The 11959-nt window shown below is 54.6% G+C and overlaps 2 protein-coding genes across 3 annotated transcripts in view; both read right to left on the bottom strand.

Annotated features, from left to right (window-relative positions):
• The window catches only part of LOC106147692 (solute carrier family 22 member 17-like), a 4397-nt gene extending 3667 nt beyond the window's left edge, over window positions 1-730 (bottom strand). The window contains exons 1-2 of the mRNA XM_013510240.1: window positions 545-730; window positions 54-341 (exon numbers count right to left, since the gene is read on the bottom strand). Of these exons, the coding sequence (XP_013365694.1) occupies window positions 54-341; window positions 545-730 (474 nt within the window). The remainder of the gene's footprint in view (window positions 1-53; window positions 342-544) is intronic.
• Window positions 731-3777: 3047 nt separating this feature from the next.
• Window positions 3778-11335, bottom strand: Efs (embryonal Fyn-associated substrate). Of its 2 annotated transcripts, none has more exons than XM_005377079.2 (6): window positions 11253-11335; window positions 7932-8210; window positions 7546-7677; window positions 6743-7462; window positions 6338-6427; window positions 3778-4708 (listed from the first exon to the last, which is right to left on the bottom strand). In XM_005377079.2, exons 1-6 carry the CDS (start codon window positions 11286-11288, stop codon window positions 4274-4276), a joined length of 1692 nt encoding a protein of 563 aa, XP_005377136.1. In that variant the 5' UTR covers window positions 11289-11335; the 3' UTR covers window positions 3778-4273. The 2 variants fall into 2 exon arrangements, with proteins under 2 accessions (XP_005377136.1, XP_005377138.1); XM_005377081.2 differs by having other exon boundaries at window positions 4426-4638.
• Between the last annotated feature and the right edge of the window lie 624 nt (window positions 11336-11959).

The raw sequence follows: 11959 nt of genomic DNA, 5'->3' as shown, positions 1-11959 counted from the left end.
GGGGGGCGCGGGCGGAGCTGGTGGCGTCGCCCCCTGGGGGCGCGGGCACTTACTCCGTTAGAGCCGGTGGTGATCTCTACGGTGCTGTCGATTTTGCTGCCGCCCCCGCCATTGGGCTCGGGGGTCCCGGTGGCCACGCGGGGAGCCAGCTTGCCGACCGCAAGGGCCCTGCTGGCCCGCACCGAAAGGATGCGCTGTCCTCTGGCCCAGCTGCGCGGCCGGAGCCCGGACACCGAGAGGCCAAAGAGACCCCGCTCTGCAGCTCTGCGGCCGCGGGCGCCTCCTCGGTCTCTGCGTTCTCTGCGCCGCTTTCCCCTCCCCTTCCTCCAGACTCTCCTCCCCTTCCCACGTCAGCAGAGCCTTCGGTCCAGACTCTTCGTCAGAGAGAGGAAGGGGGGCCGGGGCCCAGGGGAGGAGGGGCTGGGGGCTCTGTCGTCTTCTGGTTTTGCAAGGCATTGCGGTAAAAAGGGAGAAAAGGCTGAAGGATAGTAGGTAGCCGAGGCGGGCGCCAGAGGTTCCTCTCTAGCATTTATTAAGTGCCTACTATGCCCCAGGCCTTGCGTTGGGCTTTGGGGATAACAGGGCCAACCACACCTCCTTGGAGGTTACTTTCGGGAGGCAGGCAGCTATGCGCTTCTGCATATGGAGGCTTAGCCCTGTTCTGCCGCAGACCGCCACAAGGAGCTGCCTTCTCTGGGCTTCCACACCCCCGTGCTGGTTCAGTCGCCATCATTTTCTCAACAGTGTTTGGCACTGTTGGCCACCCCTGACTTCAACACTTCCTGAGCTGCTAAATCCCACATTCCCTGGCTTCCTTTCTCCTGCTCCTTTTTCCATGGCAGGCACAGCCTCCTCTTCCCTGCCATCAGGCTGTGTCTGCAGTGCTCAGGACTTGGTCTGAGGCCCTCCCTCATTTCCCTCTTGTCTCCACCTTGGTGTCTCATCCTGCTCACAGCTCAACGCCACCAATGAACAATGCACGTCTGAGCCCCAGCTTGGCATTTCCAGCTCCCACTGTTTTCTGAGCTCGGGTTCACCAAGCACCCCTTGCTGGACCTCTTACTCTGGATGTCTTGCAGGGACTTCAAGTTCAGGGTGACTAGGACTAAACTCATGCTTTCCCCTCCCGTAACCTGGTTACCTCCTCCTGTTTCCTTCAGCAGGGTAGGAGGAAGCTATGGCCAGGTACTCATGTGACAACCCTTGGAATTCCCTCTCCCTTATGCCAGACCCTTTACAGCACCCTGTCCATGTCATTTCGTATATAGTTTGCAGATAATCTGTGGCTGTCTTCCACCACTTGCACACGCTAGTGTAGCCTCCTAATCCCTGGCTGGTGTTCTGTCCACATCCACTTTGCTTTTGCTCCCTTCCTCATCGGTCACGCACAGTGCAGATGGAGTGATCTTTTCAGAATGCAGGTCGGACTGTGTCCCTTTCTTGCTTAATTACCTGCTCCACGGTAAGTATTCTAGACTTGCACATGGTGCTGGATGCCTGATCACATGCTCTCCGAAGTTCCATTTCACTTCTTCCCCCAGGCGCTCTACTGTCCAGCCACTTGGGTTTTTCTTTCAGTATTTTCCACACCACAGGACCTTTGCACAAGCTGGTTTCTATGCCTAGAAGTCCTTCTAGTCAAATTGTGTTCACCTTCAGCTTCAGCTAAGCCTTCTCTAACCCCTACAGTTGCTACTCCGTGTGGTTGATGGATGAACAGCATCCGTATCACTTGAGAGGTTGTTAGAAACACACAATCTTGGTCTCACCCAGACCCTTCAACCATAAACTGTTTTTTAATTAGATCATTGGGTTCATGTTCATTAGCTAGAGATGCATTTATCTAAGAGATCTGGTGCTTGATGGACACTTTATTTTTGAATCTCAGGTAAGGGCTGGAAAGGAATGTCCTGTAAGTGCCAGTGAGGGAGTCATTTCCCTTTCTCACTACTGAATTTCACCTTCAATAACTTGTCTCCTTGGTTCAGAAACTCCCCAAATACAGGAAGCCCTTCTTTCTCAGTGCGTCAGCTTCCTAGCACCTTCCCTCCTCCAACTTCTTTGAGTGTCTCTTCTAGAATTACTACGATCACAGCCAGCACTCCTTGGGAATTTATTTGCCTGTATCTTCTGCTTGTTTTGGAGTAATAGATCTTTTTTTTTTTGTCTTCTTTGAGACGGGGTATCACTATGCAGTTCAGGCTGGTCTTGAACTCACTCTGGCCTCAAACTCACAGCAATCCTCCTGCCTCAGCCTCTCTAGTGCTGGGATTACAGGCATGCACCACACCTGGAGAAGTAATAGTTCTTTAATTTTATCTGGTCCTAGACCATTCACACCCATTTTCTTGTAAAAGTCTCACAACTTTGTAAGACTATTATGATCATTATCACATTAACGCTAAGACAGGACTCAGAGACTGGCATGACTTACACACACACACACACACACACACACACACACACACACACACACACACACACACACACACGGGACCTACCCGAGGCTTGAAACCTGACCCCAGTTCCAGGCCCCTTCTTTCCCTCTCCCTCTCTCAGTACTGGGATCTTACCAACGACTCAGGGGAGCTTTACCGCTGACTTGCATCCTTAGCTCTTTTTGTTTTTTGAGACAAGGTGTCCCTACATTGCTCAGGTTGGCCTTGAAGTTGTGATCCTTCTGCCTCAACTTCCCAGGTAGCTGGGATTACAGGTGTATGCCACCACTCTCGGTTCAGGCTTATGTCTTGAAATTCTGTCTGGAAAATGGAAGATGGCCTTCAACACATAGGGGTGATTGTTCTTGCCCTAGAATCTTGAAATTTCCCCCTTGAGAGTGAAATGAGAAAGGAGCCCAAAATGGAGACACATGCATAGGGGTGTCAAGATGCTAAGACTGTGATCAGAATTTGAGGTGTCCCTGACCAGGTCACCATGCCAGATTTTTGGGAAAGCAGAGCCTCAGTCTCGGTCTGTGGCTGACTTCTTCCCTTGTAAATGGCTGAGTGATCCTTCATATAGGCTACGGTCCCTCACTTTCACCAAAGTCCTGAGGACTATGGACTTGAATCCATTGTGCTCGCCTGCTACCTCAGCTCCTCTTGTCGAGGAGAGTGATCAATAGGAAGCATGGGGTGTGGGGTGGAAGGGGTCAGATTCTCCTAGAGTCACCTGCAGAAGAGGGTATCAGGCCAGCCAGTAGTGGTTTCCAGGGCTGGCCTGGGATACGAAGCTGAGCATGAGTCTCTAGTTGGGGGACCTCTGAGGCTCCTATATAGCCAATCTCTTACCACAACTGCATCTCTCTAACAACATCGTCTGACGATGAAGTCTCGGAGGGAAGCCCCAAGTCAGCAATCTGCCTGCCTGCCTGCAGCACCAATCCCAGACTATTTTTGGTTCTCATCTTCCAGGGCGAGCTCTGGCATCCACTCCCAATTTTTCTGGCTAAAATCTTCTTCCCTGGTCTCTCCTTGCTCAGTGAGTCTCTTCACATTACCCCGTAGATTTCCATCACCAACTACTGCCCAGTCTGGTCAGCTTATTATTTTTTTAAACACATTTAACTGAGTTGTTGATGTCCAGCCCACTTGGACATAGGTACATGGGACACAGTCACTATGGACCTTTAGAATTCTGCCTTGCCTGTCACAGGGAGCTGACAATCGGTCCAGTCGTTGGTTGTTGAAGAAAGAAGCAAAATTTCTCTTCACAGTGTGTTCCGTGGACACAGTGACACCTCCACCCCCCACAGGCTCCCAAGAATCAAGCCAGGGAATGAGAACTCGGGCTTTATTGAGGTGGATGCCCATGCCCAGGGCCCAGCTCTCCAACCTTCTGAGGGAAGGAGCCCTCGGGTGTCCCCAGACCTCCACATTCTGGGCAATGCTCAGGTCGCTGTCCTCCCGATTATAACCAGTGTGGTGCTGATGTTCTGGAGCCAAGGAGCGGGATAACCTCGATTCTCTGTGCACCAAACTTTCAGAGGTGGAAGGCACCACCGTGACCCCCACCAGAGGCTGGATAGGAAAGTCCAGTTCCTTCCTGCCCCAACAAAGCAGGCAATAACATTAAATATAAATAATTTATATAAAATGGCTCGTACAAAAAGCAGTGGGAAAGGGGAGAAGACGCCTGTGAGAGGCTGAGATGACCGGAAAGGCGGAGAAGGGGAGACAGGCCTCCCCTTCCTAAAACAGAGCCCTGGACCACCCAAGGATTGAGAGTGGCTCTGGCAGGCAGGGAAGGAAGGGAAGGCTGTGCCAATGCACGCTCAGGGGGCCAGGCTGGTGAGCAAGGTGGTGAACTGCAGGGCCTGCCCTGATAGTTCTGCCACGCATCGCGCCATCTCCTGAACCGCAGGGCCAGAGGGATAGCCCAGCGCTGCCCCCTTGACAGCCAGCACAGTGGCCTGCAAGGCCTGGCCCAGTGCCGTGCCTGCAGCCCCCACCTGTGCTCGCAGAGGAGCAGAAGATGCCAGCCGGCCCAGGGTGTCCCCAACGAACACGAGGCGGTGAGCAGTCACCACCACCCGCTTGCCGTGGGGCACGAAGAGGCGCGGGGGCTGGCTGGCCTGGGTGCTGGATGTGAGGGTCGCCACAGCCGCCTGCAGCGCCGCGTAGTGGCTCTGGCACTGTCCTGCATAGAAGTGCAAGAGCTGTTGGTCTCTGGTGGACAGGACCAGCGGCTCCCCTGGGGAAGGGGCTTCCTGAGGAACAAGAGGAGGTGGTGGGAACATGCTGTCAGGGCCTCTTCTTCCCTCCACTCTCCTTCCCTTTATTTGTGAGGGCAGACCCTTTGGCCCACCAGAAAGTTTAGATTCTTGAATGGCAGGGAAGCGTCCAGAGTGCATGTCAGATAGATCTGCGTTCCAATTGCATCAAACTTGACTTCATTTTTCAGGCTGGCCTTGAGCTCACTTTGTAGCCCAGGCTGGCCTTGAACTCGCAATGATGCTCCTGCCTCAGCCTCCCGAGTGCTGGGATTATAGGCATGCGCCACCATGCCCAGCCAAATTTGACTTCAGATAAGTCTGAAATTCTTTGGTTCCTTATGTCAAAGCATATGGAGTCTAGGCCTAGGCTACAGGCAGTGGTAGAGCACTTGCTTAGCATGCTGAAGCCCCTGAGTCCATCTCCAGCACAGTGACAGATGAACAAAAAAAACAAAACCAAATGACAAAATAGGGACTCGAGTACTGCACTGCCCAATAAAAACAATGTAAACTACTTGTGGAATTTTAAATTTTTTAGTAGCCACGTTAAGTAAAAAGAAATATTTTAATTAACTCTAAATATAAAAGTTGATCGTTTCCACATATAATCAGTATGAATTTTCATATTTAGTCTGCAAAATCTAATGTGTCTTTTTTTTTTTTTTTTTTTCCTGGTTTTTCTCCGGTACCGGGAACTGAACTCATGACCTTGTGCTTGCCAGGCAGGTGCTTTGCCACTGAGCTAAATCCCCAGCCCCCTAATGTGTCTTTTATATTTAGAGAACATTTCATTTCAGACCAGCCACATCTCGAGGGCTCTACGGTCACAGGTGGCAACTCTACAGGAAAGTGCAGGGTTTTTTTTTTGACACAGGATCTCACTGTGTAAATTAGCCTGCCCTTAAACTCTCTATGTAGCCCAGACTGGCCTCAAACTCAAGGTGATCCTCCTGCCTCAGCCTCCCAAGTGCTGGGATTACAAGGGTGCACCACCATGCCTGGCCAGGGCAGTACAATTCTAGTATGGACACCGAGATAACGCAGGGAAAGGGCCTGGCACAGTGCAGGGCACCTGGTAAGAACCGTGTGGCCTTCGCAGCAATTGTGCTTGATGCTGATGCATGCAGTGTGCCTGGCACAGGCTCTGGCAGTTTCACTTGGTGAAAGGTAGCTATTGTGTTATGTTCATTCTATGCTGGGTCAGGAAACTACCTCAGTTTCCTGCGGCCTGGAGAGATTAACTGATTGCTTTGAAACCAGTGGCGTCTTAGTGGTGGATCTGGGATTAGGAGCTGGGTCTCTTAGGAACCCAGGAATTCATAATTGGAAGGAGTTGTTCAGTTGAAAGGAGGCTTAGAAGTCACCTGGCCCAGCTGTGACCCACCGTCCAGAAACTTTCTGCTCCCCTGGCTGACGGCTTTCTGACTCTGCCCCAACACATTCTTTCCTCTCTTTCTAAATTCCTCATAACCTTTTTCAAGTTCCAGTGCCTTCCTGTTGGAGTCTCACTCCTCTCCCTGCTTCAGGTAAACTCTTACCCTCGTCCTAACCTGTTTCTCTCAAGGTCTGGCGAAGAATACTCCTTCCCTAGCCCCCCTCCGCCACCCCCTCCGCCAGGCCTACCTGACGCTCCGGCAACCCAGTCTGCAGTGGTTCAGGATCTTCTGGAAAGGCTTTATCCAGGGGTCTAGATTCCTGAGCTTTATCCATGCCCTGCAGAGGGGCGCAGGTCTCAGTGCAGGGGTCAAGAGTCAGGGTGGGTAGCCTCCTGGTCTTTCTGCCCCTCCCCAGTACCCCTTCCTTCCTGAGGGTGTCACCAGAGGTTGCAGTCCCTTGACTCCAAGTATAAGATAGCTCTGGGGGCCCTGGGGTGGGTTTAGGGGAGAGTGTGGCACTATCACAAGTGGCATGCCTGAAGGTCATCGGCTGCAGGGTGGAGGGGAAGAGGGAGGCTCGGAGATCTTCCCCTTGATTCTCCTGGTGCATTTCTGGCAGGCTCCCTGTGGGGCTGCCAGGGAGGGAGCTCACCTTCAGGTGGACGTAGTCGTACTCCTCGGCCACTGGGATGCCTTCATACTCATTGTGCGGTCCTGCTGGGTCGTCCTCCGCCTCTCTGTTCTCTGGATTCCCCTCCACCTTGAGGCCCCCATAGCCAGGAAGGTGCGGTGGGGGTGGGGGTAGAGGCCGGTCTTGGATACTGCCCTTGCGGCCTGGGGCAGGAGAGGGAGCCGGAGAAGGGCTGGGAGCCTCAGGGACAGGCAGGGCAGGCAGAGGGCGACGGGATAGGCTTTCAGCGGAGGGCAGCCGTGGCCTGTGTGGGGGTGGGGGGCTTCTGGGCAGAAGCCCAGCCAGAGTGTCCAGGTCACTGGAGGCTGAGGCTCCTGGAGGCTCCGGAGAAGGGGGTGCCTCGGGCCCCAACAGGGGCACATCATAGATGCCCTCGTCAGTGTCCCCGCCCTCTCCATTTGTAAGTTCCTCGGGTGCTTCATACAGGTTGAGGACGGCTGATGCCCGCTTCAGGTTGGAGGGGGCAGCATAGAGGGGTGGCCCTGGTTCCCGGCCCCCTTCCCACTCCAGATCTGGCTCCAGCTCTGTGGGCAGCTTTGGGGCCAGAGGCACATCGTAGGTAGCATCATCCTCTCCGGGAGGCTGAGGGGCAACCTGAGCCAGAGGCCGGGAAAAAGAGGCTGGGGAGTCGTAGGGGTCACTGGAGGGAGTCCGCAGGGCAGTGGAGGGCACATCATAGACCTAGAGAGAGATCAGTGAGTTACCCTTCAGCTTAGCAGTGGACCCCTTCTCATCCAACATCCGCACTGGCCTCCAGCCCTCACCTCCAGGGCATCTCCAGGCTGGGTTCCATTGCCTCTAGGGACCTTGTAGATGGGATCAAAGGAGGGTGGGCAGGAACCAGACAGAGATCCTGTGGCAGGACAGGGCCGAGCTGGTGGTGGCACCACATACACCTAGAGGGTTAAAACAGGTGGGTGCGTCAGGAGTAGGGAGCCGATGAACCAGATGACATCAGACTCGGAGAAGCTTAGAGGCCTTCCACCCCGTGCTGACAGGGACACCAAGCTGAGAAGAGGGTGGCAGATGGCTTCAGCCAACACAGCAAATGAAAAGCCACAGCCCTGAGGATCCTGTCTGCCTTGCTACAGGGCCCCAGGGAAGGACACAGGCTCTCCTGGCTTGGGGTTGGGGAGAGTCCAGTGCTCACCTCTTGCTCCTCATTGCCACGCTCCAGGACTGGGTATGGTGAGCCAGGCTGGGTGGGGGGTGCCAGGGAGAGGCTGGGTTTAGGCGCTGGGCCAACAGGGAGGAGCTTCACTCTGTTGGCGGGCACAATGCCCTGCTGGCCATGCAGGGAGCAGAGGCACCAGCCATCCAGTCCGCCAGCGCCCTCCCTCTGCAGGACCCGTAGAACATCCCCTCGGCGGAAGGACAGCTCCTGGGGAGACTCGGCGGTGTTGTCGTACAGTGCCCGGGCCAGCTGGGCCTGGTGGTGAGGGTAAGGGTCTTTAGGCACTGCAGGTCCTGTCGAGCCACCCATTCCCTTCAAGCTGAAAAATCTCACTCCTGACTTGGCTGCTCCTTTCGGCCTTGCCTTGCCTCCAGCCGCATCTCCTGTGCTCGCCTTTCCGTTCTTGGAAGGAGCTCATTTTGGCTTCAGGGCCTTTGTACTTGCTATTTTCCCTACTCCCAAATCTGTCTGATCATCCCCTTTATCCTTCTGCTTAAATGTCTCCTCCTCAGAGGGGGCTTTTCCTTTCTTCTCCCACCCCATTCTCCCTGTCTGTCTCTACCCATTGCTCCTGTCATAATACCTTTATCATCAGTTTCTTCCCTGCACTTTAAGCCCCAAGAGAACAGGGACTGCTATATTCCTACCCCCCTGCAATATGAGCAAGAGGGCCCCACCCAAACTGATCCTCATACACATTTGTTGGATTAATTTCTCCCAACGTACATAGGGCATTGCTGCAACATTTCATACACTCTTCTTTCCTTCCCTGTTTCCCTGTTACTACCCCTCATAAGCAAAAGGCTAGATTAAGCAGCTGTGTTCCAAGGGAAGAAGCTTTGTCCAGAGCTCCTAAGCATAGTAAGAAAGGAAACAGAAACTGAAGCAATGTTTTATTCTCAGCCTGAGCAAATAATGTTCTACCAGGAGAGGCTGAGGGTCCATGGAGAAAAGTGTACGGCCTAGTGCAGTGGCGGCGAACCTGCGGCATGCGTACTGCAGCTGGCTCTGTTCTCCCTGAAAGCTCTAAGGGGTCACCATCACTGCTCTAGTGTATGTGTATGGAGGGGGCTGGCGGACAAATGGAGGAAACCATTATCCTGTTTCCACTACCTCGTGGAGCACTTAAGCTTTTTTACATTGAGGGCCACATGCTCAGGTAACGATCACAGGTGCCAAGTGCACCAAAATGATGTTTCCAGATATCATGCAAATCTTTGCATTTATATCATCTCTAATTCTCACAATCTAACGGGGAAGGCACCATTGTTATCTTCATTTTGTTTTTTTTTTTTCTCCGGTACCGGGAACCAAACTCACAACCTTGCGCTTGCCAGGCAGGCGCTTTGCCGCTGAGCTAAATCCCCAGCCCCTGTTATCTTCATTTTGGAAGGGAAACTGGGACAGAGAGGTTAGTGCTTTGGCCGATGACATATAGTTGGTCCAGCTGATCCTAGGTGGTGTGGCTTGCACAGAAGTGTGAGAGCAACTAGCCAGGCACTACTGTCCAGTAACCATGTGGATAATTCAGCGAAATATCTCAAGCCAAAGACTTCAGCTAGGCTGCCTGCTCAGTCAGCGGGACGGAGTGCATGGTGACTTAGCTGTTTTTTTCTGCCGGGAGACAGGTTTTAACAAGAAACAGATTCCTTGCCACTTTCCAAACTCATCGAACTATTTTCTGATTATATTGTGGCTTCTAAAGGATATTGTCTCACAGAAAGAAAATATGGTAAACAGGTAACACGACTTCCTGGTTGGCTTTGCATCCCCCCCACCCCGGACATTAGTGTTTTAGATCTAAGGGATTTAAGTCAAAGTACTAGAGGAAGATAGACCTGGGGTTGAGTTCTTGTTCTGTTCCATTTTCACTGGGTATGTCTGGGCAAGTTGTTTGAAATTCCATGAGCCTCAATTTACTTCTTTGTAGAAATTCATAGCTATATTCAAATGTCTATTTTTGGATAATAGTGTCCTCACAAACTTTCTCATGAAAGTTTATGAGATAATGCATCAAAACACCATGGCAAAGCTTAGCACAGGGCCAGGTGTAGTAAGTGCAAAATAAAATTAGAATTACCTATATTAGGATCCTGTGAATTTGGTTAGCATAAATATCACATCTCCCCACTAAAAAAAACTACCTCCCAGGACTACAAAGCTGAGAGGTGACTGGCAGAGTCCTGAGCCAGCAGTGCTGTCAGATTACCCCCAGAAGTACTCCAGCGCCAGAGAACCTCCCCTCTGCCCACTGGGCTCGGGGCTTCTAGCCACCATGCGTACCAAGGAACTACAAGGAGTGTGGTCTGAGACAGAGCAAAAACCAAATGTTCGTCAAAGGGAATGGAGTTGGGTAGCTCCATGACTTTCTGTCTACCTTCACAATCTCCTTCCTGGAGGCCTGGGGCCAGGGCAGAAAGCCAAATCCCACCCCTGGCCAGGGCTAAGAAAGGTGGAAAGACATAGTTGCCTGGATTCAGACCACAGACAGTGCAGGGCAGGGAGCAGAGGGGGCTGCTGAGGGCTCCTCCCTGCAGTAGGTGTGAATTCTGTCCAGTGGGGCCAAAGCTCCAGGCCTGGCAGTTGCAGGAACTCAGGTGCAGCTGCTGATAGAAGGACTGATGAGGGTGTGGTCATCCAGTCCATTCCCCTCTACAGGCCCAGCTGACTTGTGAGGGAAGGAACACTGGCTTACTGGGGGTGGCAGTGGACCGCTTCGCTCCCTGGGAGGTCTCCGCCCACAGTCCCATGTGCCAGCTGTCTCCTCCCTTTGTCCCCAGTCCCTGGAAAGTGGCCTGGGGCGGGCTGACATCACCTCCCCTCCCCCTTCTGTACTCTTTCCCCTGCCTGATCGCCCTCCTTTGCTGTAGTTGCCCCTCTCCTCCATTCCCTTCAGGAGATGGGCCTCCTGAGGTTCTTTGGCATCCCGTTTTCCCTGGGCCGCCTGGTCCTTGGAGCCTCCAGAGAGAAGCCCCTGCCGGCCACCAGCAGCCCTCTGTTCCCGCCCAGAAAAGAGCAGATAGGGCTGGGGCTACACTTGCCCCCTCCCCTCCATCCAGCCGCAGCCTCTAGGAAGAAAGAGAAGGGGGAGGGGGAGGGGCGAGCCCAGAACCAGAAGGAGCGGGCGATGGGGAGTGCGAGGCAGAGAGGAGACAAAAGTGCGATGAGGGTACAGCCTCTTGGAGAAGAAAGGGGTCGCGGACAGAGACAATGAGAAAGCATAAATAAAAGCGACAGGAGAGCGGGGCAGGCTGGGGAGGTCCGTGCCCGGGAGCCTCCTCTCCCCGGCGGACTCACCGACGTGGCAATGGCCATGGCCTCGGCTTCCAGCATCTCCTGCTTCAGGCCAGGCTCGGGCTCGCTGTCTTCAGCCGAGGCTGCCCGGCACCATGGCTCGCGGCCTGCAGGCGAGGAGGCTGCCCTCGGCTGTGGCGCTCTCGCAGGGGTCTCCGCCGAGGTCGGAGGAGAAAGAAACCCACAAAACTTCCCAAATGGGAGGCAGCTTGGCCAGGCGGGAGGAGGAGCGGGGAGGGCCGGGCCGGGGCGTCGCTGCGGGCCCTCTTCCAAGGGGCGCGCTCCGCAGTCCCCACCGCCTGGCCGGGCCGAGCCGCTGTCCCAGGCTGCAGAGGCCCGCTGGCCCGGGCGCGCCGAAAGCGCCCCTCCACGGTCTGCGACGCGCGGGGAGGCTGTGCGCGCTGGGGCTTGCTCGACGCCTACCCAGCCGCTCAGGGCAGCCCGGAGGCCGAGAGGCGGTCCGGGCGGCTGGGCTGGACGGGCGAGTTTGGGGCCAACCCTCCCTGCCCGGGGGCCGCGCCAGAGAGCAGCGCTCCGGGTTGCAGGCGGCACGGCCGGGGCCCTGTGGCTGGACCTGCTGCGGGGGAGGAGGAGCGAGCACCGGGCGGGCGGTCAGGCCCTTTTCAAACTCGCCCAAGTTGGCGAGAGGAGGCCGGGGTGGCGCCACGGGCCACTAGGGGCGCGGCCATCGGGCTGGCGGCGGGCTTCGA

Source organism: Chinchilla lanigera, unplaced genomic scaffold (genome assembly GCF_000276665.1).
Source record: "Chinchilla lanigera isolate Chin_1 unplaced genomic scaffold, ChiLan1.0 scaffold00008, whole genome shotgun sequence".
Classification (NCBI taxonomy): domain Eukaryota; kingdom Metazoa; phylum Chordata; class Mammalia; order Rodentia; family Chinchillidae; genus Chinchilla; species Chinchilla lanigera.
The sequence above is the reverse complement of the archived record's forward strand: the minus strand, read 5'-3'. Positions and strand labels throughout refer to the sequence as shown.

Coding starts and splice junctions, on each gene's coding strand:
- Efs (XM_005377079.2), bottom strand. CDS start 11,288: ATGCTGGAAGCCGAGGCCATGGCCATTGCCACGTCG. Junction 7,678..7,931: donor GTGGCAATGAGGAGCAAGAG/GTGAGCACTGGA, acceptor TTAACCCTCTAG/GTGTATGTGGTGCCACCACC. Junction 4,709..6,337: donor CTGGGTTGCCGGAGCGTCAG/GTAGGCCTGGCG, acceptor CTTGTTCCTCAG/GAAGCCCCTTCCCCAGGGGA.